Source organism: Delphinus delphis, chromosome 15, assembly GCF_949987515.2.
Source record: "Delphinus delphis chromosome 15, mDelDel1.2, whole genome shotgun sequence".
Lineage (NCBI taxonomy): Eukaryota > Metazoa > Chordata > Mammalia > Artiodactyla > Delphinidae > Delphinus > Delphinus delphis.
Genome location: NC_082697.1, coordinates 58,296,748 through 58,323,517, shown reverse-complemented (window position 1 = coordinate 58,323,517; position 26,770 = coordinate 58,296,748). Strand labels below are relative to the sequence as shown.

The 26,770-nt window shown below is 47.2% G+C and overlaps 1 protein-coding gene across 1 annotated transcript in view; it reads left to right on the top strand.

The window, feature by feature from the left end:
• Positions 1–26,770, top strand: part of LOC132437672 (uncharacterized) — a 182,470-nt gene that overhangs the window by 87,624 nt on the left and 68,076 nt on the right. The window contains exons 28-39 of the mRNA XM_060031004.1: positions 761–919; positions 6,686–6,866; positions 12,011–12,222; positions 13,851–14,039; positions 14,459–14,598; positions 15,633–15,795; positions 15,902–15,988; positions 18,193–18,330; positions 18,426–18,545; positions 19,671–19,763; positions 23,254–23,471; positions 25,172–25,356. Coding sequence (XP_059886987.1) covers positions 761–919; positions 6,686–6,866; positions 12,011–12,222; positions 13,851–14,039; positions 14,459–14,598; positions 15,633–15,795; positions 15,902–15,988; positions 18,193–18,330; positions 18,426–18,545; positions 19,671–19,763; positions 23,254–23,471; positions 25,172–25,356 — 1,885 coding nt within the window. The remainder of the gene's footprint in view (positions 1–760; positions 920–6,685; positions 6,867–12,010; positions 12,223–13,850; positions 14,040–14,458; positions 14,599–15,632; positions 15,796–15,901; positions 15,989–18,192; positions 18,331–18,425; positions 18,546–19,670; positions 19,764–23,253; positions 23,472–25,171; positions 25,357–26,770) is intronic.

Genomic DNA, 26,770 nt, shown 5'->3' with positions numbered 1-26,770 from the left:
CTGTTCCCAAGGAAGTGTGCCACAGGCAGAGGGAACAGCAAGTGCAAAGGTCCTGGGGCTGGAGGGTGATTGGAGCGGTTAAAGAACTGGCAGTTCATCAGAGTGGCTGGTGGGGTGAGCAAAAGGGAGAAGTGACTGTTCCTTTGTTAATTGTTACAAGTTTGCTTCTCCCCCTGAACTGTTGCCCCCACAAGGGAGGGGGCTTCTGGCTTCTTCATTCCTGGCTATCTAGTGCCCAGCGAAGTATCTACTTGGTACTTGGGGGAAAACGTGTTCAGTGAGTGAATAAATGGATGAGCCTGTGTTGCCTCGACCTGTGGTTCAGAGGTAGGAGGAGACAGTGGCTGCCAGGAGCCCACAGGTGGGAAGGCCTGATCCACAGAGGATCTGTCCAGGGAGCCGGAGGCTGCTGTGGGAGAGTGAGGGGAGGGGGAGATTTGGGGTTCATATGAAGCAGATCAGGAGTCATCTTCCCATGGCAGCTGGCTCTTTCTACTCCTTATCAGGGCATGGACCAGCGTGGGGCAGGTTAGCTTTTCACCTCGGGGCCAGAATTTAAGGGGACACCAGAAACTGTGAAGGTGAATCGTATTCTAACGCAATATTTTACAAGGTCAAAACCAGTGCAAAAAAATCTGTGCTTCCTACAGAGCTGTCACCCCAGATAAGCAAGCCTGCATCTCAGGGCGGGTGGCTGTGAGGAGGCTCAGGTCTGCGTACACAAGGCTTCCTTGGGGGTCTCCCTGGTGGGGTGTCCCAGGTCCAGCTGCGGCATGAGGAGGACTCAGGCCACCTCCACTGGGAGCTGGAGGCGAGCTATGGGAGGCACTGGGATGACAGCCGCAACAAGAGGCACCTCCGCATCAACCAGACCTTCCAGAACGACTCGGGCCCAGCCCTGAGCAATTACTTCATGGAGGTGAGTCCAGCCTCCGCAGAGCCGCGTCCCTGGGGCTCAGCTTGCACATGGCAGCTGGGCAGCCCCGCTGCCTGTCCCTGCAGGTCTTGGTTGCAAGGACGCAGGAGCTAAAACTCAGGCTCAGAGACCTTACCTGTGGCATCTCCAGCCCCGTCGCCCCTGGGGCAGTTAAACATTTGCTGGTGTGCCAAGGGGCAGTTTGCAAGAGGGGATTGGGAAATACAGATTTCCAGCGTAAAAATGCATTTTGGAAACGGTTCACTTGAAGGTTTTCCTGGAGGGTGAGCTCTTTTTGGTAAATCAGGAGTAACTGAGTGCTTAGCCCCTGAACGGGTATGTGCTCTTATAAGGCACACGTTACCTTTCTGAGTTTCCTAATTGTTTTTAAAAGTGTTTAATTGTGGTAAAATATACGTATCATGACGTTGACCATTTTCACCATTTTTAGGCACACAGATCAGCAGCATTAAGCACCCTCATATGGCGCGGCCATCACCACCGTCTATCTCAAGAACTTTTTCATCTCATAGAACTGAAACTCTGTACCCATTAAACAGTAACTCTCCATCCTTCCCTCCCCCAGGCCCTGCAACCACCAATCTACTTTCTGTCTCTCTGAATTTCACTACTCTAGGTAAACTCATATAAGTGGAATTGTATAGCATCTGCCTTTTTGTGACTGGCCTATTTCACTAAGCATAATGTCCTCAAGGTTTATCCACATTGTAACATGAGTCAGAATTTCCTTCCTAGTCTGGATAATACTCCATTGTATGGATGGACCCCGTTTTTTGATCCATTCATTCATCAGTGGACACTTGGCTTCCACATGTGGCTTGTGTGAATAGTGCTGCTATGAACATGGGTGTACTGATATCTGTATGAGTCCCTGATTTCCATTCTTTGGGGTGTATATCCTGAAGTGGAATTGCTGGATCATACAATAATCTGACTTTTAATTTTTTGAGAAACTTGCATACTCTTTTCCATAGGAGCTGTACCATTTCACCATCTTAACATCAACACAAGGGTTCCAGTTTCTCTACATCCTCACCAACACTTCTTAACTTCTGGGTTTTTTTTATAGTAGCCATCTTAATGCGTATGAGGATCTTGTGGTTTTGGTTTGCATTTCCTTAGTGATTGATGACGTTGAGCATCTTTTCATGGGCTTATTGGCTGTTTAATTATCATCTTTAGAGAAATGTCTATTCACATCCTTAGCCCATTTTGAATCAGGTTGCTTGATTTTGTTGTTGTGCTTGTTCAATTGTAGTTCTTTATATGTTCTGGATATTAACGCCTTATAAGATATATAGTTTACAAATATTTTCTCCCATTCCGTGGGTTGCCTTTTTACTCTATGAGTAGCATCCTTTGTTGCACAAAAATGTTTAATTTTGATGTCGTTCAGCTTATTTGTTTTTACTTTTGTTGCCTGTGTTTTAGGTGTCATGTTCAATAAATCAATTGCCAAATCCAATGTCACAAAGCTTTTCAATCCCATGTTTTCTTCTAAGAGTTTTATGGTTTTAGTTCTCATGTTTAGGTCTCTGATCCATTTTGAGTTAAACTGTGTATATTCATTCTTTTGCATTGAATATACAGTTTTTCCAGCACCATTTGTTGAAAAGACAGTCCTTTCCCCCAACCATAAATGTGAGAGTTTATTTCTGGGCAATCTATTGTATTCCATTGGTCTATGAGTCTGTCTTTTATGTCGCAACATACTGTTTTGATTACTGTAGCTTTGTGAGACCTCCCACTTCGTTCTTCTTTTTCAAGATTGTTTTGGCTATTTGGGAGTCCCTTGAGATTCCATATGAATTTTAAGATGGACTTTTCTATTTCTTCCAAAAAAATACCGTTGAGATTTTGATAGGGATTGCATTAAATCTGTAGGTTGCTTTGGGTAGTATTGAACCTTAACAATATTAAGTCTTCCAATTCATGGACACAAGATGTCTTTCCATTTATTTATGTCTTCTCTAATTTCTTTCAGCAATGTTTTGTAGTTTTCAGTGCACAAGTCTTCTGCCTCCCTGCTTAACTTCATTCCTAAGTATTACGTTGATTTTAAATCATACCAATACTCCATGAATAAATTCTCCTTGTGAAAAAATATAACATTTAAAGTAAGGCTAAAATTCCCTTTCACAGTTACCATCCCTTTTCCTGGTCCCCTCCTCAGCTGCCTGGAGAGAACCATGGTTATAATCTGGAGAACTGGAAAGGAGATCTTTTTCTATACATTTGCTCTGTGGAGCTGTCACAAGCACTTAGTTTTGTTTGGTGAGTCATGTTGTATATCCTTTAGCAATGGACCTTGGAGAACTTCACGAGTTGTTGTTGTTAATTAATTAATTAATTTTTGGCTGCGTTGGGTCTTCGTTGCTGTGCACGGGTGTTCTCTAGTTGCGGCGAGCAGGGTCTACTCTTCGTTGTGGTGCGCGGGCTTCTCATTGCGGTGGCTTCTCTTGTTGCGGAGCACACACCAGGCACACAGACTTCAGTAGTTGTGGCTCGCGGGCTCTAGAGCACAGGCTCAGTAGTTGTGGCACATGGGCTTTGTTGCTCCGCGGCATGTGGGATATTTCCGGGCCCGAGCTCAAACCCATGTCTCCTGCATTGGCAGGCAGATTCTTAACCACTGCGCCACCAGGGAAGCCCCTATTGAATCATATTCTTGATTGAAGTCGTCCTTGGATAACCTTACCTACCTCTGATCATGCCCTGCTTCTGTCAACAGAAGCAGAAGAAGTTTCTTATTTCTGGAAGACATCTGGCTCCAAGGGTTTTAGTGAAGAGATTAGAGGTTTGTGGCAGCATTTCTGCAAGCCTTCATAAGTGTGGCAGACACCATGCTAGGTTCTGGGGAGACAGGTATGAGTAAGATAATCTTTATCTTTAAGAAGCTGACAGTGAGTAGAAGAGGGGAAGGCAGAGTGATCAATGGTGAGCCATTAATTACTGCCAGACTATGTGTCAGAGGCTTTGTTTGTATTATCTCATTTAATCCTTGTGAGGCAAGAATTATCTGTTCTCACTTTACAGAAGAGAAATGGTGTAAACAGACTTAGCTGAGGTCTCACAGCTACTGTGTGGCAGAATTGGGATTGAAAGTCCAGTCTGCCTCCTTTCAGACCTCAGGCTCTTGGCTGGACTGAATAGTGCCAGACTTAATTTACTATAAAATAAATTTACTATAAAATAATTGACTAAATGATCTGTCAAGAGAAAACTCTTCCCAGTTCATTCTATACAGCCATTATTATCCTGATGCCCAAACCAGAGAAAGACATCATAAGAAAAGAAAAACTAAAGACCATTATCTCTTACAAATACAGATGCAAAATCCACAAGAAAATACTACCAAACTGAATTCAGCAATATATAAAAAGGATTACACAGCAGGAGCAAATGGGGTTTATCCCAGGAATGCAAGGTTGGTAACATTTGAACAATCCATGAAGGTAATACATCATATTAGTAGAATAAAGGACAAAAACCGCATGATCATTTCAATAGACACAGAAAAGTATCTGGCACAACGCCATACCTTTTCATGATAAAAGTACCCAACAGTCTAGCAATGGAAGGGCACTTCCTCAACCTGATAAAGGCCATCTATGAAAAACCCACAGCTAATATCATACTTAATGGCAAAAGGCTAAGTACTTTCCCTCTAAGATCAGTAACAAGATAGGATGTCTGCTTTCACCATTTGTATTTAACATTGTGCTGGAGGTTCTAGCTAAGGTGATTAGGCCAAAAAGAAAGAAAAAAAGAAAAAGAAAAAAGAAATGAAGAAAAGGCATCTAGATTGGAAAGGAAGAAGTAAAACTATTTCTATTTACAGATGATACGATCTTGTATATAGAAGACCCGAATGAACTCACCTAAAAATCTATTAGAGCTAATAAATGAGTTCATCAAAGTTTCAGGATACAGGATTAATATACAAGAATTAGTTGTATTTCTCTACACTAGCAATGAAAAACCTGAAAATGAAATTAAGAAAGCAATTTCATTTACATTACCATCAAAAAGAATAACACTGAGGAATAAATTTAACAAAAGAAGGTAAAACTAATACTCTCAAAACTACAAAACATTGTTGAAAGAAATTCAAGAAAAGCTAAATAAATGGGAAGACATCCCATGTACTTGGATTGGAATATTTAATGTGAAGTTGGCAATACTTCCTAAATTGATCTACAGATTCAATGGTCCCCATCTATTCCTATCAAAACCCGAGTTATCTTTTTGCTAAAATTGACAAGCTGATCCTAAAATTCATGTGGAATTTCAAGGGACCCAGAGTAGACACAACTGTCTTGAAAGAGAAGAACAAAGTTAGAGGATTCGCTTTTATCGATTTCAAAACTTACTTCAAATCTACAGTAATTAAGACAGTATTATGGTAGTGGTGTAAGGATAGACATATAGACCAACAGAGCAGAACTGGGAATCCAGAAATAAACCCTCGTATTTACAGTTAGTTGATTTTCAACAAGGGTGCCAAGATAATTGAAGAGGGGAAAGAATAGTCTTTTCAACAAATGGTGCTGGGACAATGGATATTCACGTGTAGGAGTATGAAGTTGGACCCTTACCTCATACCATATATAAAAACAAACTCAAAATAGGTTGTAGACCTAAACTTAAGAATTATGAAACTCTTAGAGGAAAACATAAGAGTAAATCTTTATGACCTTGGATTAGGCAAGGGTTTCTGAGATATGACACTGAAAGTATAAGTAATAACAAAAATACTTTGGTCTTCATCAAACTTAAAAACATTTGTGCTTCAAAGGACACCATCAAGGAAGTGAAATAACAGCCCACAGAAGGGAAGAAAACATCTGCAAATCGTATGTCTGATAAGGGATTTGTATCCAGAATATATGAAGAACGCTTACAACTCAACAAGAAAAAGACAAAGGATTTGAATAGATATTTCTCTGAAGAAGGTACACAAGTGGCCAATAAGTACATGAAAAGTTGCTTAACCTAATTAGTCAGTAGGGAAATTCAAATCAAAACCACAGTGAAAAAAAAAAAAAAACCACAGTGAGATGCTGCTTCAAATCCACTAGCATAGCTGAAACGGAAAAAAAAAAAGACAATAACAAGTGTTGGTGAGGATGCAGGGAAATTAGAACTCATATTGGTGGGATCATAAAATAGCGTGACTGGAAAAAGAGTTTGGTGTTTCCTTAAAATGTTAAACACAGAGTTACCATATGACCCAACAATTCTACTCCTAGGTACTCAAGAGAATTGAAAACTTATGTCCACACAAACATTTATAGCAGCATTATTCATAATAGCCCAAAAGGAGAAACAACCCAAATGTTCATCAATGGATGAATAGATAAAGTGATTTATCCACACAATAGAACGTTATTCAGTAATAAAAATGAACTTCTGACACCTGCTACAACATGGATGAACCTTGAAAGCATCATGCTAAGTGAAAGAAGCCAGACACCAAAGGCCACAGACTGTATGATTCTATTTGTAAGCAATGTCCAGAATCGGTGAATTCAGAGAGACAGAAAGTAGGTTAAAGGTTTCCGGGGTCTATGGGAAGGAGGCAATGGGGAGTGACTGCTAATGAGTGCAGGGTTTCTTTTTGGGGTGGGGTGGGGTGGGGCAATTCCTGGTAGCCAGGGATCTCAGGTTGCGGTGGAGAGCCAATGGAATGTTCTAGGTCAGGAACAGCATGATCTGATTTGCATCTTGGGTGTGGGTCTCCTCCAGTTTGTGCTGCAGGTGCCCGCGAGGCAGGTGGATTTCCATACGCAGCTGCACCACCTGAGCCTCCGCCAGCCCCACGTGGAGAGCAGCACATACCTGAAGGTGCAGTACAATGGGCGGCTGCCCTTTGTGGCAGGCTTGCAGTGGAAGGACACATCCAGGGCCACCCTGTGGAAGTGGGAAGGTGAGTGTCATCTAGGGAGTGTCCTTGGCTAGTGGTGAAGATTTCTGCCCTCTGAGCCTTTGCTCAAGCCATGCCCACTAACTGGAACACCCTTCCCTTTTGTTTGCCTGGGTAATTCAAGACTCAGACCTCACATGCGGCCCAGGAAACTTAAAATCACATCCTTACCCTCGCATCCTTACCCTCACATTCTTACCCTCACCCACAGAGCTCTACATTACAGGGCCTTGCCTACTTCTCCAACCTTATCTCACCCTACTTTTCCCATTGCCCATCATCCTGCAGCCCCACTGGCCTCTCTTCTGTTCCCCAGACATACCTCAGGGCCTTTGCACTTGCTGTTCTTTCTCCCTGGAACACTCTTTCTCTCCTTTAGAAAATGAATTTACTGTGGTTTTATCCTTGAATTAATTTTTTGAACTAATTTTTATTTTTACTGAAGTAATACATAGTTTAAAAAGTGAATTAGACTATGACTTGGTAATTGTTGAAGATGGCTGAGTGTTATATGGGAGCTCATAATATTCTCTGTGTTCATGTAATATGTACTTGAAAAAATTTTAAGTTTTTAAAAGTTAAAGTTATAGCAAATACAGTAATTTTCTGCTTCACGTCTTCCAATCCCAAATTTTGCTGAAAATGGCAAGCACTGTAAATTCTTTTTGCTGTTTCTCGTCAGACCCTCCATCTTTTAAAATAATCACACTTATTTCTTTTTTTCTTTTTTTTTTTTTTTTTTTTTTTTGCGATACGCGGGCCTCTCACTGTTGTGGCCTCTCCCGTTGCGGAGCACAGGCTCCAGACGCGCAGGCTCAGCGGCCATGGCTCACGGGCCCAGCCACCCTGCGGCATGTGGGATCTTCCCGGACTGGGCCACGAACCCGTGTCCCCTGCAACGGCAGGCGGACTCTCAACCACTGTGCCACCAGGGAAACCCCACACTTATTTCTTGATTTTTCTTTCATAGGCATTCTCAATATATTTCTTACTAGAGAGGAAGAAAATTTAACTATTACACCAGCCCTTTTCACATGCCTATTTCCCTCCATCCCCCTAAAAGAGTTATAGTTTGTTAATATTCAATGTTTACATCATTGTGGTGATAAATGTCCTCACAGCTGAGGCACATGGCATACTAGGATTCTAACATTTTGTTTTTCCTGGAGCTATAAGAGCCTTTTTTCCCTGTTTGATTAGTTTTCTATTTTCCTCCTACTGATTATTCCCAGAATTTTTAGCAACAATGCAAAATTCTTCTCCAGGTTGTTGAACACGTCAGATCACTTATCAGCTTCAATCAGTTCTCATATTTTTCTTGTAGACCCTCTTCCTGGAGCCTCTGTTCTGCTGCTCCAGTGTAGACCAGTTGCACAGCCGTAGTCCTAGGGCATCCCCTCACTATCATCCCGGGAGTGCCTTCCACTTCTCTGGGTCACAGCCCCTGCTTCTTGCACTCATGTCATCTTCTTTCTTGGTTAACTCTTTTGTTCTGATGGAGTGCATCTTCCAGTAGTTTCCTGAGAGAGGGTGCATGGGAGATACATTCATTAGCTAGGGCTGCTTTAACCAATTACCACAAACTGGGTGGCTTTAAACAACAGAAATGTATTCTCTCACAGTCCTCGAGACTAGAATTCTGAAATTAAGGTGTCAGCAGGGCCACTTTCTCTCTGTGACCCTGGGTAGAATCCTTCCTGCCTCTTCCTACTTCTAGTGGTGACCACTGATGCTTGATGTCCCTTGGTTTATAGCTACATTGCTCTAATCTCTGCCTCTGTTGTCACATGGTGCTCTGTGTGTGTGTGTGTCTGTGTCCAAACTTCTCTCTTCATATAAGGACACCACTCATATCAGATTTAGGGCCTCCCCTACTCCAGTATGATCTTACTTTAACTAATTTTATCTGCAATGACCCCATTCCCAAATAAGGTCACATTTCGAGGTACCAGGGGTTAGGACTTCATATCTTTTTGACAGACACAATTCAACCTATAACAGGATGTAAACATTTTGAAACCCTGAATGTTTAAACTCTTTTTTTTTTTTTTTTTTTTTGATGTGGACCGTTTTTAAAGTCTTCATTGAATTTGTTACGATATTGCTTCTGTTTTATGTTTTGGTTTTTTGGCCGCGAGATATATGGGATCTTAGCTCCCCGATCAGGGGTGGAACCCGCACCCCCTGCATTGGAAGGCAGACTCTTCACTACTGGACCGCCAGGGAAGTCCCTAAACTGTCTTTATTTGATTTGGCTGAATAGAGAATTCTAGGCTGGAAATTATTTTCCCTTGGGATTTTTGAAGACACTGTTGATTTGAATCAGTTGAGAGGTCTGGTGCTATTTGTGATCCATCATCTTTTGTCTGTGACCCTTTTCTCACTCTCTGGAAGCTTCCAGGAGCTTTTCTTTATTCCTAGTGTCTTTAAATCTTATGATGAGCCTTGGCGTGAATCTCTTTTCATTCACCGTACTGAGCACTTAGGCCCTTTCCATTTGGAGGCACACCATTTGGGTCTTGGTAATTTTCTTGTACAGTTTCTTTGGTAATTTCCTTCCTTCTGTGTTCTGGAATTACTGTTGGTCAGATGTTTTCCTCAGAAACTAAGCCTTTAATTTTCTTTCTTTTCTCTCCTTTGTCCTGTCTCTTTGCCCTTTTGTTCTGTTGTGAGGGCTGATTTCCTCAACTTCATCTGCCAGCCCCTGTACTGTTGTTTTAATTTTAGCTGGCTTATATTCCCAAGAGCTCATTTTTTGTTCCTGAAAGTTCTTTTCTTAGAGTGTCCTGCTCCATGAATGCATTATCTTCTCTTCTCTGAGAGCATAAATTATAGAACTGGGGGGCTTTGGTCTGTTCTCCCTGAGTTTCTTTTTTCTTTTTATTTCTGAAGCTCCTGCTAGTGGCTTTTCCCACATGCCAGGCAAGACTTGGATATGTGCTTTTGTTTAAGAGTTGGTCACTTGGAACTTGTTTGGAAGGATGCTCTATGTGTGTGGGGGTGGTGCTGTCTTTTAAAAACTTTATTTTATTGAAGTGTAGTTGATTTACAGTGTTGTGTTAATTTCTGCTGTACAGCAAAGCGATTCAGTTATACATATATATGCATTTTTTTCGTATTCTTTTCCATTATGGTTTATCACAGGATATTGAATAGTTCCCTGTGCTATACAGTAGGACCTTGCTGTTTATCCATCCTATATATAGTAGTTTGCATCTGCTAGTCCCAAACTCCCAATCCATCCCTCCCTCACCTCCCACCCCCTTGGCAACCACAAGTCTGTTCTCTGTGTCTGCGAGTCTGTTTCTGTTTCATAGATAAGTTCAGTTGTATCATTTTTTTAGATTCCACATATAAGTGATATCATATGGTATTTGTCTTTCTCTTTCTGACTTACTTCACTTAGTATGATAATCTCTAGGTTCATCCATGTTGCTGTAAGTGGCATTATTTAATTCTTTTTATGGCTGAGTAGTATTCCGTCGTATATATGTATGTGTGGACGTGCTCTTGTTGACTGGTGGGCTTCCCTGTTGCGTGGTTGGGTGGGGTCCTGGCTCTCCCTGAGGACCTGGGGCCCATATCTGTGGACCTTTTTTTTTTTTTTCAGTTATTCTGTTCTTCTGTGGAGCAACCTTCCCATCTCCTGTGGGACTGGTACCTCAGGGCAGGGCATTGAGCTGCTCTCTATTCAGTATCTCCCTGTTCTCAACTTGGCAGCTCACCCACTGCCCTCACTGTGTTGGATCTCCCTGCATCCTGGCCTCTCCGCCTCAGTTTCCCCACATAGTGAGTCTCCCATCTCCAGCAGGAGGTGAGGGAGGGTTTCTTCCCTTTGACACACTCCACTGCCTCTCATTTAGGGCTCAGCTCAATGGTTATGTGTTTAGGGGAGCCTTCACTGACCTGCCTGACCTTAGTCTAACTCCCTCTTTCTTTTCCTTCCTAGCACTCAGCATTTTCTACTTAGGTAGGTCTCGTTGTATGTTTATTTGTTCGAGATCTCTCCCCCATCCCCTTACCACCCCCAAACTGCAAGTTCCATGAGGGCAGTGACTGTGCCTCCTTGTTCACTGCCGAGTCCCAAGTGTCTCGAGCAATATTTACTGAATTAGTCCTTGAGTGATTGGGAGTATTTATTACAAAATATGAGAGGGGTCCAGCAACCTGGTTTTAGTTCATCATGGAAGGGCAAAAGTTTATGCAAAATGTCACCTTTTTTTTTTTTTTTTTTTTTTTTTTGCGGTACGCGGGCCTCTCACTGTTGTGGCCTCTCCCGTTGCGGAGCACAGGCTCCGGACGCGCAGGCTCAGTGGCCATGGCTCACAGGCCCAGCTGCTCCGCGGCATGTGGGATCTTCCCGGACCGGGGCACGAACCCGTGTCCCCTGCATCGGCAGGCGGACTCTCAACCACTGCACCACCAGGGAAGCCCGCAAAATGTCAACTTTTTGATGATGGTGACGATTGGTCTTTACTCTTCTGAATGGGTGCTTCCTCTATCCCAAGACCCAGTGATCAGTACTGTTGTACCCATTTTACAGATGATGGAAGCACGGGTTCGAAGAGGTCACACAGCTTGGAAGAGTAAAGGCCATGTTCTTGATCACCACACCCCAGTGCCCCCTCTCCAACTGTCCCAGCATTTCTTTTGTCTAATATGTCATCATGAGAAAATTTCAAACATACAGAAAAGTGCAAAGAGTTGTACAGTGAACACCAACATACTCTCAACCTAGATTCTACCATTAACATTTTACTCCACCTGCCTTCTTACACATCTGCCCCCTTATCCATCCATCTTATTTGTTGGTGCAGGTCAAATTAAGTTGTAAACTTCAGTACAATTTCACCCGTACACATTTCAGTATTATATCATTAGCTAGAGCGAATTGCACACATCTCCAGGTACCATTTGACGAGTTTCGACAGGTGCACAGACCCATGAAACCCAAGCGCCTGCCAAAATTCAGAACGTTACCATCATTCCAGAAAGTTCCCTCATGCTCCGTCCCATTCCAAGTTTTGAGATACACCCAGAATGACCGTGATGAGACTATGGGAGCCTCTAGCTTGCTGCCTGCGCGCCCTTCTTCAAAAGCTCCCCTCTTGCCGGGGATGCCATTTCTTCCTCTCTGCCTCTCCCAGGAGACTTGAACCTGGATAGTCCATGGCTGATGGTCTCGGCGGCTCACAGGCTGTACTGGCCCCACCGAGCCACGTTCCAGGCTGTTGTGGAGCTGACACTGGGCAAGGCCTGGACCCTCAAGAATCTGGTGATGAACATGGCCTGCAAGAGCCAGGGCCTCCACAGGGAGGGCAAGGTCCACGTCTACACCCCAGCTACCACCTACCTCCGGGTGCGCATGCTCGGCCACACCACCTGCCCCTCACTCGCGCCCCCGCAGACAGGGATCCTGATTTCCTGCGGTTTAGATCTTCTGTGCAGGGGGTTAAAACCGAGGTCCGGGGTCGGTAACAGGTCGCAGATGTGTGACATCTGGCTCACACGCTATTAACATTCTTCAGAATTTGTTGCCAAGTGGGTTTGGGAGAGGGAAACAAAATAAATCTCAATTTCCCATATTCTTGCTTAGCAGCCGATAAAGTAAAATATTAAAGTAGTTTGAAGTGGTACCTCGGAAACAGGTAGACATCAGGCTTTTGCTTAAATCCAGAATGGAAACTTCAAGGATGTAGGTCAGTTTCCCACCACCTGCTCAGTGTAAGTCTGCTTCTTTGCACACATTTGATCGTTTGGCCATAGAAGCATAACAGAGTTTGGAAGAAAACCAACCAGAGAAGGACTTCCCTGGTGTCACACATGGGAACCTGGCACATCAAGCCTCTCCCTGTGTTGGGATGATGAGCGGACACAGTGTGGTCCAGGCCTGGGGCCCAGAAGGAGGCAGCTCGGTGGGCGTGCTAGGGGACAGCTCAGTCCCCTCTGAGGCAGGGGCCAGGTGGCACCAGTGGAGTCGGAAGGAGCAGGTGACTCCTGGCAAGCTTAGGGACCCTGAGGAGGCCGCTGTGTGACAGATAGACCCAGGACAGGATACAGGGTGGGGATGACCAGCCCGTTCCTTCAGATGACCCAGCCCAGGGAGGGGCAGATGGTGGCCTGGTGGTTTGAAGGTGTAGCTGACTGATTTGCTGACAGATTTGCTGATGGATTGGTTGGGGGAGGGGGTGAAGAAAAGACACGTAACCCCAAGTTTTTGGTTCAAGCAGCTGGGTGGAAGCAGGTGCCGTTTGCTGAAATGGGGAAGCCAGCAGTGAAGGGTCTGCAGGTTCTGGGGGTGACCTGAGGTCGGTGACATAGGGGGTAAGGTCTTGGGGAGTTCTAGTATTTGTGAGGAGGTTCAGTAATTCCCAAAGCCCATCTTGGCCCTGTCACCTCTCCTCGTGAGTCCCCCGAGGGAGCTGCGTGAACAAGGGACAGAGGCCAGCCGGGCACGAGGCACCTTGATGTTCCTAGTAGGGCTTGTGCCAAGGGTGCTGTGCTGGGGTACACGGCCCAGCACAGGGCTGCAGTGCTGCGCCTCCCCCAGCCCCAGTGCAAGCCAAAGTAACACTCCTGCCAGGGCTCTGAACACCATGACGATGATGCAGGGACAGAAAGCCACCTGCAAGCGTGTGCCCTTCAAGACACAGAGACCCTGCCTGCTCATAACAATGGCTCAGTAGATCCTATTCCCTCCTTGAGCTGAAGGGAAGAGAGGGGAAGGGGTGGTCTTCTCTGATAACTCAGATTCTCTCTCTGTTCGGGGTTGAGAGAGAGAGAGCAGTTTTTCCTCTTTCCTCATGACCCTGTACGGAACAACCAATTCTGCTTGGACCCATCGGGAAAGGCCTCGCAGAGATGGCATTGGAGGGGTTTTGAAGGATGAGTGGGAGTTCACCAAGTGGAACTGGGGAGAAAGGGCATCCCAGGAGGAGGAAATAGGGTGTGCAAAGGCCCTGGTCAGCCTCTTCACCCTCACTGCAGGTTTCCACAGTGACAGCCGTGGCACAGAGCCTCTTTCGCAGCTGGAGTAAAGTAGAATCAGCCTGGAGTGCAGCAATGCAGGGTGAGATCCATGCCGAGAACAGCCAGGACCGTAAGATCCTTCACGGCTGGTTGAAGGGCCCCCAGCAGGAGTTGAATTTAACGGTGGCCTACAGGCATACAGAGCAGGTAAGGGGTCCAGCGGCCCACGCTGGAGGCTCTGCCATCCAGAGACCCCAGATCCATCACCTGGGATGGGAAAGGGATACTAGCTTGGCCTATGACCTTGGGCCTCCCTGAGCCTCAGTTTCTTTATCTGTAAAATGGGCCCCAGCCATATTAGCACAGACCTCAGAGCAAAGGTCAGCCACCTGGAGCTGGAAGCCCAAGTCCTTCGTTCCTGCTGGGCACCTGGGGAGGTCTGGCCATGGCAGTGTCCCTGTGCCACCTCGTGGTCCGATGAGGTGGAGGCAGCAGCCCTTCTCGGGTGGTCATCCCCAGGGTGATGAGCGGGCAGTGGGAGCTGCCCCTGGTGACCCCCAGTGCAGGATGTTTAGCAGCTTGGACCCTGCGGGCATCCCTCTGCATCCGCCTGGTCCTCGTTGCAGCCATGGAAGAGCCACCTGTTGCTGACGGCTCTGGGGGCCAGTGCCGGGGGCCAGCGTCAGGGCCTGCAGCTGGAGGGCGAACTGGAGGAGCTGATGCAAGACAGGAGGTTGTACCAGAAGCAGGGGACTTTCTTCCTTAGGTATGTTTGGCCCCTTCCCCCAGGCCGATTCCCCTGAGGTGCGGTGCCGGCCTGCGTCTCCCCTTCTCCAGCATGGAGGGTCACCAGGGAGCAGGGTGTGCAGTGCTGCCAGAGGGGCCCAGACAGAACCCAGAGCTCAGAGACGAGTTGCCCCCCGCCCGAAAGCCCCCATGTCCCTCACCCCCTTCCATTAGTGTGCTACGGTGGGCACAGAAATCAGTCTCATCACCCCAGCCTGAAAGCTGCTCTGGGGAGCTATTTCAGTTCTTGGAGGCACAGGGGTTAAAAAGCTTGTTCTTTGTGGGGGGCGAACAGCACAGGGTTGGAGTCAACAGCCTGAAGTCCAGGCTGTGCGCTGACCAGCTGAGGGACCTTAGCCATCTACTGTCAAAACAACAGCAATAACCCAAAAGTAACAGCCACTGTCATTTGCAAAGGTCTCATTCATTTCTTTATTTCATTTATATTTATTGAGCACCTAGTATGTGCCAAGCACTTTTCTGGGCCTGTGGAGAACAGCAGAGAATAAAAAGGACAGAAGTCCTTGCCCCTGGGGCATTTGCACTCGTGGCACATACATTATCCCTAATAACTCCACTGCTGTGTGAGTTGGGTATTATTATTTTAGCCCCCACCTGACAGATGGGAAGACTGAGGTACAGAGAAGTCAATCAAGTCCTTTGCTGCCCAAGGTCACAGAGCTAGTGAAAGGCTGAGCCTGGATTCCAGCCCCAGTCTGTGTGACCCCAGACCCCATGTGCTGCCTGGCCCTGGGTCTCTGCTGCCAAGTGGTGACCCCAGCTGTGTCCAGCTCACTGGGTTGTCGAGAGGGCACAGCGGGATGGTGAATGGGTGTTGATTGGCAAATGTAACGCACAGGGCTGATGTGTGTCCTGATATTCTTCTTCTGTCTGTGACAAAGTCTTAACTCTGCAAGACAGTGGCAGGCCCAGTCTGAGCCCCTGGGCCACAGTTGTCCCCTGACCCTGCCAGCCTGTTAATGACTTCAGCCTGTTTCCCCCTCTCCACGCCAGGCACCCGTGGACTCTGCCCATCCCGCAAAGCATCCTCCTGCAGGAGACCTTCACGGCGGACAGGCAGCACCAGCGTTACTCCCTGGAGACAAGGGTTGTTCTGGATGGCCAGGAGGAGACCCTGCAGACCGTAGTCCTGGGCTACGAGGCTGGGCACCCATACGTGAGTGGGCTCCAGGGTGCAGTGAGAAGGGGCCTGAGAGCGGGAGGGAGGGCCCCATCTGCCTCTGACCCATCTGTGTGTGTGTGTGTGTGGTTGTCCCTCCCAGGTCTGCGCGGGCCTGACCCACCCATACAACGGCAAGGCCATCCCCAGGAACTTGGAGGGGTGCATGGTTACGTGGAACCGGCACATCGTAAGTGAGGATCCCAGAGACCTTTTCACCCCAGCGGTCCCCAGTTCAAGCTGTCATCTTCTCAGCTGGATGAACAAAACATTCCCCTGCCTGAGTTTTCTGTTCCACTGTCTCTGCCTGATCCAACCTACTTGACATTAGTCTTCCTAGGAGTGAAACTCATTTTGCCTCTGTGTCCTTAGCAAATTATCTCCTGTCTCTGGACCTCAGTTTCCTCGTCTGTACAATGGAGACAGCAACCCTCTTACACAGTGGTTGTGAGGATCAAAGTGTAGTACAGTGATCTCTCTCGAGTACTTACGACATGGCCATAGGCCCTCATCCAAGTCTCCTTCCTGACCCCTCTAGGCGTAGCATCTGGGAGGTGACTCCATTCTCCAGCAAGTATTTATTGGCACCTACTGTGTGCTGGGCCCTGGACAAGGAAGGTAGTGGTGGTTTCTCCCTTGTGGGATATCCAAAGGCCTGAGGGTGAAACCGGGCCAGCTGTTGAGTCTGGAGACCTGTGCTTCTGGGACCTCACTTCCCCGCTTGTTAAAGTGGGCTGTAAGCAGCCCCCAGGTTTAGGAGCTGAAGTTCTTGGAGCTCCTGAGGGGAAACAGCGGGCGGGATGGCCACCCAGAACACCTGCAGAAATGTTTCCCAGTGATATGTACTGTTTTCTAAACCAGACATTGCAAAATGGTGACATGGGCCGAATCCAACCTTGCAGATGTGTTTTGTTTGGCCTGGTCAGAATTTAAATTAAAAAATAATAAATTATCAACATTTAAAATCAGAAGACTGGGAGTAAAACCCGGATCTCTGCTTCTAATTTTCAAAAAATCGGAAGATCTGACCCACCCGCCAACAACAGGCTAGAACCAAGTAGATGGGGATCCTTTAATGTAGTTTAATTTGGCTGTCCGTTCTTTTAAAAACCCTGTCTTTGTTTAATGACACACATTTTTCTCTTCTCTTGGACCTTTGTTTATTCTCCCTCCATCCAGGCTCTAAAATAAAGCTGTGTATTCTTTTAAAGATGTACACCAATGATAAAATTCTGTGGCAAGAAATTTTTAACTTCTCAGTCGGCACAGGTGGGAAAAGGTGGCAACCTGCTACTTGTACGTTGCGTGCGCAGAAGCTAAATGGTTGTTGGGTGAATAAGTGATTAGCTACGTGTATGCGTTTCCTATTGCTACTATAACAAATTACCACAAACTTAGCGGCTTAAAACAACACAAATATATCTTACATTTCTGGAGATCTGAAATCCAAAATGGGTTTCCCTTGGCTAAAATCAAGGTGTTGCCAGGATTGCATTCTTTCTAGAGGCTCCAGGGGAGAATCTGTTTCCTTTTCTAGCTTCTAAAAGCCACCCATGTTTCTTGGTTCATGGTCCATTTTGCTAAAAGCTAGCAGAGTAGCATCTTCCACTCTCTCTGACTGTGACCCTCCTGCCTCCCTCTTATAAAAACCCTTGTGATGGGAATTCCCTAGTAGTCCAGTGGTTAAGCCTCCATGCTTCCACTGCAGGGGACACGGGTGCAATCCCTGGTCGGGGAACTAAGATCCTGCATGCCACATGGCATGGCCAAAAAAAAAACCCACCCAAAACAAACAAAGAAAAAAAAAACCTTGTGATTAGCCCACTGGATAATCCAGAATAATCTCCCCATCTCGAGATCCTTAACCGCAAAGTCCCTTTTTCCCTGTAAGGTTACAAATTCACAGGTTCCAGGGTTGAGGACATGGATATCTTTGGGAGGGCGAATATTATTCTGCCTGCCACACTGTGAGTTAAACATTCTTCCACTTAGCGTGGCTTTGGCTTTGGGGTTTCAGGCTACAACTACAACTAGTGATTCTGCGTTCTTCTAGATATTTATTGAGCACCTACTATGTGCCAGGTCCTGTGCTGAGTGTTAGGAATATAGCAGTGAACAGAACAGACTAATACCAGGACACTCCCTGTGAATGAGACACAGGCCCTCAAGCCCACCCCACTTATCCTACCTGTGGGCTCTGGAGTTTATCATACCTGTTCAAAGACTCCATGTGTACCTGCCCTGCACTTTCTCTCCTGTGAGCAGGACAGTGTAGACTGTGCTTTCACCCATCAATCTTGGGAACCACTTTAACTGGGTTCCAGGGGTGGCCTCTGCGGGCACTCAGCGATGGGAAGTCCCCTCTCTCAGGGCCATTGGTTCTTGTACACCCAGGCCAGGAACAAGGACGTCGAAGTCACTCTGAAAGTCAACCAGAAAGTCTTGCTGCACTTAAAGGGTCTGCACCATGACCGATCTCGGCGTGGGCAAGTCTGGCACAGCCTGGCCCTGGAGGTGGCTCACTCCTCCCAGGTACCCATCCCCGCATCGGGCAAATGCTGGTTGGTGGCCTCCAGGCAGAACTTGACTGTTGGTGAGAGTAAAGGGTACTGTCTGTTCCTTCCTAGCTGAGGTTCCCCCAGGCCCTGAGTTTGGTTGGGGACATTGTCTTCAGGCGGAGTCACCAGGGAGCATTTGACTGCGGTGCGGATGCACGGGCTGCCATCAACCACAACGTCATGTCCCAGGTCAGAAGACCGAGTTCTGCCTCCTTGCTGAGGGAGGAGGGGCTTTAATGTTAGCGAGCAGGTGTCCTGTATGGGACAGCACAGGAGGTAGCAGGGTGGCCCTGGCAAACTGACAACACAGCCCTTATTTTGGCAGGGTGCATGTGATGAATCAGGATGCACTATTGTAATAAAAGTTTGCTTTACTGTGAAAGTTTATTCCCCAGTCACGTCACGGTTCAGTGTGGCTCTGCTCCACAGTCAGCTAGGAACCCAGGCTCCCTCCACCTTGTGGCTCTGCCCAGCTGGTGGATGGTGAGAAAGAGGGTGAGAATTATGCAGGAGGTTTTCATTGGCCAGGCCCATACGTAGTCCATGCCACTCCTGCCCACAGTCCATTGGCCAGAGCTCATCACATGACCCCACCCAGCTGCAAGGGAGGCTGGGAAATGTAATTTTAGCCATGTGTCCTGGAGGGAAAGGAAATACATTTTGGTAAATATATAGCAGCCACTGTAGGTCTATTCATTAATTCACCATATACAGATTGTCTTTGCTGTGTGCCAGGCTCTGTGTGATGTCCCAGGGCTGCACAGATGACTGTGTTTCTATTCCCATCTCCAAGGAACTTTCAAGTTCAAATCCCAGCTCCACTGCTGACTTGCTGTGTCACCTTGGGTAAATTACTTAACCCCTCTGAGCATCAGTTTTTCCAGCTGTGAAATGGGAATAGTAATACCAGCATATGAGAGCAGGGGTGATGATTAAATAAGACGATAATTGTAAAGCCAGCTTCCCAGTGCCTAGTTCATGGCCAGGGTCAAATAAATGGCAGCCGTGGACATGGGAGGCATGAGCAGGCACCATGGCAGGGGAAGGGGGGGTGCAGGGTCCCAGAGCTGTCCTCCCAGCCCCGTGTCTTGGGCCTCACTTCTCAAGCTTCCGAGTAATGCAGCCTCAGTGAGATTTAGGCTGAGAACCATCCAGGGAGGGTGGTGGCTTCTGGCATCTGCTGTGGGGCCCGGGTTTGGGGCAGACTCTGGGATGACCTGTTCCTCCTCCATGCCAGCAAGCCACCTTCTGGGATTCTGCATCTCATTCTCCTGCTCCCTCTGACCGTGCTTCTCCAACTCCCCCTCCCAACAGGTCTCAGTCCAGCTGAACGGGTCTGACTCCCACTTGGTGTTTTCCCTCCAGCTCAGACATCCCCACAGACCAACATTTCCTCCAAACTTACAGGTATGGATGGTGGTCCCTTTGGGATGACCTCAACTACCTGCCAAGTGTTGTCTTCAAGCAGCCAGCTTGCTGGGAGATGGGGTGGAAGGAAAGGAGGATGGAGACCCTGGGGAGGGAGCAGAGGGAGGGCCACATCACGATGTTAAGCTTAGCCAGACAGTCCCTCCAGAATCAAGAACAGATGGCAGGGAGGTTTCCAAACCCATCATTTGGAAGTGATTGTCCAGGCAAGAAGGGTTTTCAGTTCCCTGGCAGTGTGTGTGTGTGTGTGTGTGTGTGAAAGGATCACATTTCACCCTTGAAAATGGAGAGAAGCAGAATTGTCCTCAAACCCTGTCCTGTAGCTGGATTTGGGAGAAGCTGTATGATCCTTCAGAATGGCTTTTTCAACCCCAGAGTATTTTACCCAGCGTGGGGTAGAAACACTAAAGGGTTTCACTCTACAAGGAAAGGAAGGGGCAGAGAAAGGAGACCAGGTGGGAAGGTTGTGCTCTGCTCTTCCAGGGTTGGCTCCTTAGAAAGCCCCCCACATCGGTTGCTTCCCTAAGGAAGCCGTGTGTGCTGTGTATGCAGGAATTAGGCCGTGGGCTGGGGAGATGGAGGTGTGGATGGGTAATCCCAACAGGGATGAGGACTGGAATTCGATAGCAATTTTTTTTTTTTTTTTTGCGGTACGTGGGCCTCTCACTGCTGTGGCCTCTCCCGTTGCGGAGCACAGGCTCCGGACACGCAGGCTCAGCGGCCATGGCTCACGGGCCCAGCCGCTCCGCAGCATGTGGGATCTTCCCAGACCGGGGCACGAACCCGTGTCCCCTGCACCGGCAGGCGGACTCTCAACCACTGCGCCACCAGGGAAGCCCTCGATAGCAATTTTTAAATGCCTGCTGTGCCTGTGGGTTTTGAAAACTTGAGTGGAGCCTGAGAAGGGCTCTGAATTATGGAAACTGATCATTCTCAGAGGCACGTTTTCTCACATGTCGGCATCTGTGAAATCAAATGTGTCTTCAAATCCACGCTGGTTCATTGTTTCATTAGCAGCCTTTTCACTTTCAAGGAGATACATAAAATCATGGCACATCTGAGGGCAGCTGGCATCTAGGATTTGAAACCGTGCCGTCGCTGTCATCAGTTGTAACGGGCGCTGATGTCCGTTGAGTGTTTACTGTGTGCCAGGCTCTGTTCTAAACCCTTTATGTGGATCATCTCACGGATGCCTTGTGGTGCTGCTGTCTCGGCATTCTGCAGATGAGACTCTGAGACAGAGAGAGGTGACGTGACCTGTACAAGGTCATGGAGCGCATAAGTACAGGATGTTGCGTGGGGACCCAGGCAGTCTGGCTGCAGAGCCCATGCAGCCTCTGGCACTCAAGGCAGGTGGTGGGTGGGGGGTCCTGCTGGAAGCTTGGATGCTGAGTCACCTAACGGGTTTGTCCTTTATTATTACTTTTTAAAGCAGCAGAATCCTTTGCTCACATTATCTCTGTGATTGAATGGGGGCTGGGGATGGGGGCAGGAGCCTGGCCTTCTCAACCCCATCCTCCCTCTTGAAATCCCTCCAGGGTATCTTTCCACTGGTGTTTCACAACCTAATTTTCATTATTGCCTCCCTGCCCAAGGAGACTTTTTAGATAGTTTTTTCCTCTAACCATCCCTTTTATGAAAACTTAAGTCCACAGATGTCCTGTATTTCTGTTATGTGCTGATGTATACCTATGCCTTATATAAGACGTTGTTGTTTTTCTTAACCTACCTGCTAAGAACCAATTATGCATTTAGGGCAATATTGCCCCTGTTGAGAATGCACACTCTGTAGGACCCCTCAGGCCCACAGAAGCCAATCAGAGAAAGAACGGTGTACCCTGGACCTTCCCAACCCAAGCTGCATGTTAGAACCACCTGGGGAGGGCTTCCCTGGTGGCACAGTGGTTGAGAGTCCGCCTGCCGGTGCAGGGGACACGGGTTCGTGTCCCGGTCCGGGAAGATCCCACATGCTGTGGAGCGGCTGGACCTGTAAGCCATGGCCGCTGAGCCTGCGCGTCCGGAGCCTGTGCTCCGCAACAGGAGAGGCCACAGCAGTGAGAGGCCCGCGTACCGCAAAAAAAAAAAAAAAAAGAATCACCTGGGGAGCTTTTAGAACATACCTACCTGGACCCCAGCCTGGAGATGCTGAGTTGATTAGTCAGGGGGTCACAGACACACTTTTAAAAAAATTAATAAACTTCATTTTTTAGAGCAGTTTTACGTCGACAGAAAAATTGAGCAGAAAGTACGGAGAGTTCCCATATACCTCCTTTCCCCACAATACAGTTTCCCGTCTTATTAACATCTTGCATTAGTGCGGTACCTTTGTTAAAATTGATGGACCAGTGTTAATTTATTACTAACTAAAGTCTATAGTTCACGTTTAGGGTTCGCTCTTTGTGTCGTACGTTCTGTGGGTTTTGCCAAATGCATAACGTCGTATATCAGCGTTTACTGTATCATACAGAGTAGTTTCACTGCCCTAAAAGTCCTTCTCAATCCACCGATTCCTCCCTCCCTCTCTCTTAACCTGTGGCTGCCACTGAGCCATTTTCTGTCTTTTTGGTTTTACCTTTTCCCTGAACGTCGTACAGTTGGACTCATTCAGTATGTAGCCTTGAAATAAAAGATAGGCTTCTTTCGTTTAGAATATGCAGTTACATTTCCTTCATGTCTTTTCATGGCTTGATAACTCATTTCTTTTTATCACTGAATAATATTGCATTGCATGGATCTACAGTTTATCAATTCAAATATGGAGGGACCAGGCTTACTTATAAAAGCTTCCCATGTGATTGTAATGTGCAGACCGGGCTAGGCCAGTTTCTACCCCGTAGATGGGGAAACTGAGGCCCAGATCAGGAAAGGGGCTTCAGGTCCTGCAGAGCTGGTGGAGGAGTGGGCCTCGCTGCTCCCACCCCCACTCCTGCCCGCCCCCCGACCATTGCCCTGGTCAAGCCTGACCCCAGGTGTGGCCCTCTCCTTATGCACTGGGCACTCTCCCCTTTGACCTCCAGAGCTTCTAGGGGTCCTCTGGGCCCCAGGGCACACTGTTAGGAGCATCCTTTTCTGTAACTGAGCTGCACAGGGGTCCTCTGCTTTCTCCAGCAGCCCCCTTTCAGGCACAAGCATGAGTTTTAGAGCGAGGCAGGCCCAGGTTGAATATGTGACCCTCTCTGAGCTGCAGTTCCCCCATTTGTAAGAAAGTAATCCCACTTGATATGTGGTGGAAAGGACAAGATGAGACTCTGTTCCTGGGCCAGGAGCTGGGGTCAGGGAAGGCTGTCCCCCATTCTTCTCTCTGTCTCATTTCTCTTCCTGAGTGTTTGCAGTCTGCTGCATTTGATGATGCTCAGAGCTGGAGTGGCTCAGGAAGACTTCCTGGAAGAAGGGGCCTTCTGCATTCCCAGCTCCCACAGACCCTTCCTGTCCCCCCTCCACTTCTGAGCTCTCTCCTGCCTCCCTGCAGGTGCAGGCAGCTGCTGGGCGCTACAAAGAGCGCAACCTCAACGGCTCCCTGTCTGTGCACGTGTCTGGTGAGGTGCTCGTTCTGCTGGAGGCCACTGCCAGCCAGGATACCTGGAGGAGCAGCCGGGGCTGGGGCATGAACGTCCTTCTCCGCCAGGAGGTCCTCAGAGCCCCCAGAGCTGTTCAGCTGCAGCTGTCCGGCAAGGTCACCCCAGAGAGGTACCCATCCCCAAGTGGCCTGTGAGGGGTGAGGGGGCCTCCGAGGTCAAAGGCCTGGCGTCCTGGGAGATGGAAAATCATCATCCAGAGGTTCCTCTGGAACCATGCCTGAATGACCCCCGTTGGTGCCATTCTTGATTTTTAAGGCTTTGAGGGAATGGAAGGGAGGAGGCATTCAATTTTCCACTTTGATCTGTTTTCTTTTTTAGTTACAACAGCATTCATTTTAGATGACTTGAAAGATTATAATAATGAATAAGGAGTAAACCAAAAATCACTAGAGGCAGTCATGGGGAATATGTTGGTGTATTTCCCTCCAGTTTGTCATCTCTGACTATATTTTCACATAATGACATGTTCACTATGATATGGCCTGGGATAGGGAGCCAGCCTGGGTTCAAATCCCAGCTCTGCCATTGCTGCCTCGGGAACCTTGGGTGAGACACTGTGCCCTTCTGTGCCTCAGTTTCTCAACCTGCTTCTTAGTGTTGTCCTAGAATTAATTGGACAGCATGTGTGAATTCCAAACCAGCTTCTGGCCAGCGAGAACGTTCGCTTCCAGCTGCCATAGAGCTGCTTTAAGGCTTTGGACATGGTCCTAGATAACCCTGTCCCTGGAATTACCATCTACGCCTGTCTGTCCACCTGCCTATTCATCCATCTGCACATCCTTATTCCCAATCTAAAAAGGGTTTGAGGCAGATATGAAAATATATATTGTTCTCGGTCAAGAATTAGCAAACTTTCAGGAAAGGGCCAGATGGTAAATACTTTTGGACCTGTGGGCCATGTGGTCTCTGTTGCAAGTACTCATGTAAATGAATGGGTGTGGCCGAGTTCCAATAAAACTTTATTTACTAAACAGGGGGTGGGCTGGTTTTGGCCCACAGGCGCATAGCTTGCCAACTCTTGTTCTGGGTTTAAAAGAAATACATAAGGAAATTAGGGTGAAGGGAAGGAAAAATGGGAAGGTGCTCAAAGTGGCATTGGTAAACAAATGCCGTTTTCTAGAGTGGAGCTGAAGATTTGTCTCTGGGCTTCCTAGTAGCCAGTGCAAAAAAGGGAAACCAACCAATGGCATTATTTGCAAACAGTGCCCTTCCTTATGGGAAAACACACGCCCCCTCACATACCTGTGTGAATGTTCACCAAGGAAAGCATGGCTGACCTTGTTCCTGGTCTTGGTACTTGAGGGAAGTATCTCTTATGGTATCCTGTCAATAACATACCACAGGGATGATAGGGACCATGTCCCCTGCTCCAGTGCTCCAGGAAGTTTAACAGCAGGCTTCCTGGGGCTGTTTTTTCCCTTGTCCCTCACCCTAACAACATACATCGATAACTCATTAGCAATGTCAGCTCATCAACATCAGTTGTTCCATTTTTGCCTCCACTTTACAGAAGACGAGACTGAGGTTCAGGGAGGTCATGTCCTTGTGCAAGGCCACACAGTGAGTGAGCAGTAGCCCTGGGATTCGAATTCATGTTTGACTGACCTCAAGGCCCATGATCTTAACCCCCTATTACCCTGTATCCCTGTGGGCTGAGGGCCAGTAAGGCAGTCCCTTGATGGGTCTGGACAGTGGAGTTCAGGAATGCACCTCTTATGGGCTGGCCTGCTTATTTGAAGAGGAAAAATACCATTTGCCTGCAGGGATAGATGCCAACGTTTTCCATGCCCCCATCGCTTTCCTTCCTAGGATTTGGCTGTTTTCCAAGGCACTGCTAGACCAGAACACAGTGCAGCTTTTTCTCAAGGCATCTGAAGAGCAGAGGGGAGGCCAGGTCCTGACCCTGCAGAGCCAAGCCCAGCACACCTGGGCAGCCGTGCCCCGTCTTCTGACCCTCACAGGTGTGCTGAAGCAGAAGGAGACACTCACAGAAGGTGAGAGCCTGGGGAACGCCACGGGGCAGGGACAGTGGGGATCTGGCAGACACTTTCTGCGGGTCCACAGCGTAGATGAAATCCTATACATTTTCAAGTCCACTGATGCTCTGTTCCAGTGTGTGACACACTGGCGAAACCCCTCTGTCAGAACTTAATACCCGTTCAGACAAAGTGAATCTTCTGCTCTCTAAATACCAAACAGGCTTCCTTGTGCAGGACTTGTCAGAGCCTTAACATGCTAATGGACGTTGGAAATATCCAGGTAGGAGAGTTGGGTGCAGTGTTCTCCAAACAAATTTTTTCTAACACTTTTTTCTCTTCCAGTTGTATTGAGATGTAATTGACAAGGAGCACTGTATAAGTTTGTGTACCGCATAATGATTTGACTTACATACATCAGGAAATGATTATCACAATAAGTTTAGTGAACATCCATCATCTCACATAGACACAAAATTAAAGAAATAGAAAGAAACTTTTTTCTTATGGTAAGAACTCTTAGGATTTATTCTCTTAACAACTCTCATATATAACAGAGCAGTGTTAATTATATTTATCATGTTGTACATTGTATTCCTAGTACTTATTTATCTTATAACTGGAAGTTTGTACCTTTTAAAAAATTTTTTTTTGAAGTATACTTGATTTACAATGTTGTGATAATTACTGATGTACCGCAAAGTGATTCAGTTATACGTATATACACATTCTTTTTTTTTTTTTTCTTTTTTTTTTGCGGTATGCGGGCCTCTCACTGCTGTGGCCTCTCCCGTTGCAGAGCACAGGCTCCGGACGCACAGGTTCAGCAGCCATGGCTCACGGGCCCAGCTGCTCCGCGGCATGTGGGATCCTCCCAGACCGGGACACGAACCCATGTCCCCTGCATCGGCAGGCGGACTCCCAACCACTGCGCCACCAGGGAAGCCCCACATTCTTTTTTTAAATATTCTTTTCCATTATGGTTTGTCATAGGATATTGAATATAGTTCTCTGTGCTATACAGTAGGACCTTGTTGTTTATCCATTCTGTATATAAAAGCATCTGCTAACCCCAACCTCCCACTCCATCCCTCTTTCAACCCCCTCCCCCTTGGCAACCACCAATCTGTTCTCTATATCCATGATTCTGTTTCAAAGATAGGTTCATTTGTGTCATCTTTTAGATTCCACATATAAGTAATATCATATGGTATTTGTCTTTCTCTTTCTGACTTACTTCAGTTAGCATGATAATCTCTAGTTGCATCCATGTTGCTGAAAATGGCATTATTTTGTTCTTTTTTATGGCTGAGTAGTATTCCACTGTATATATGTACCACATCTTCTTTACCCATTCATCTGTCGATGGACGTTTAGGTTGTTTCCATGTCTTGGCTATTGTGAATAGTGCTGCTGTGGACATAGGGCTGCA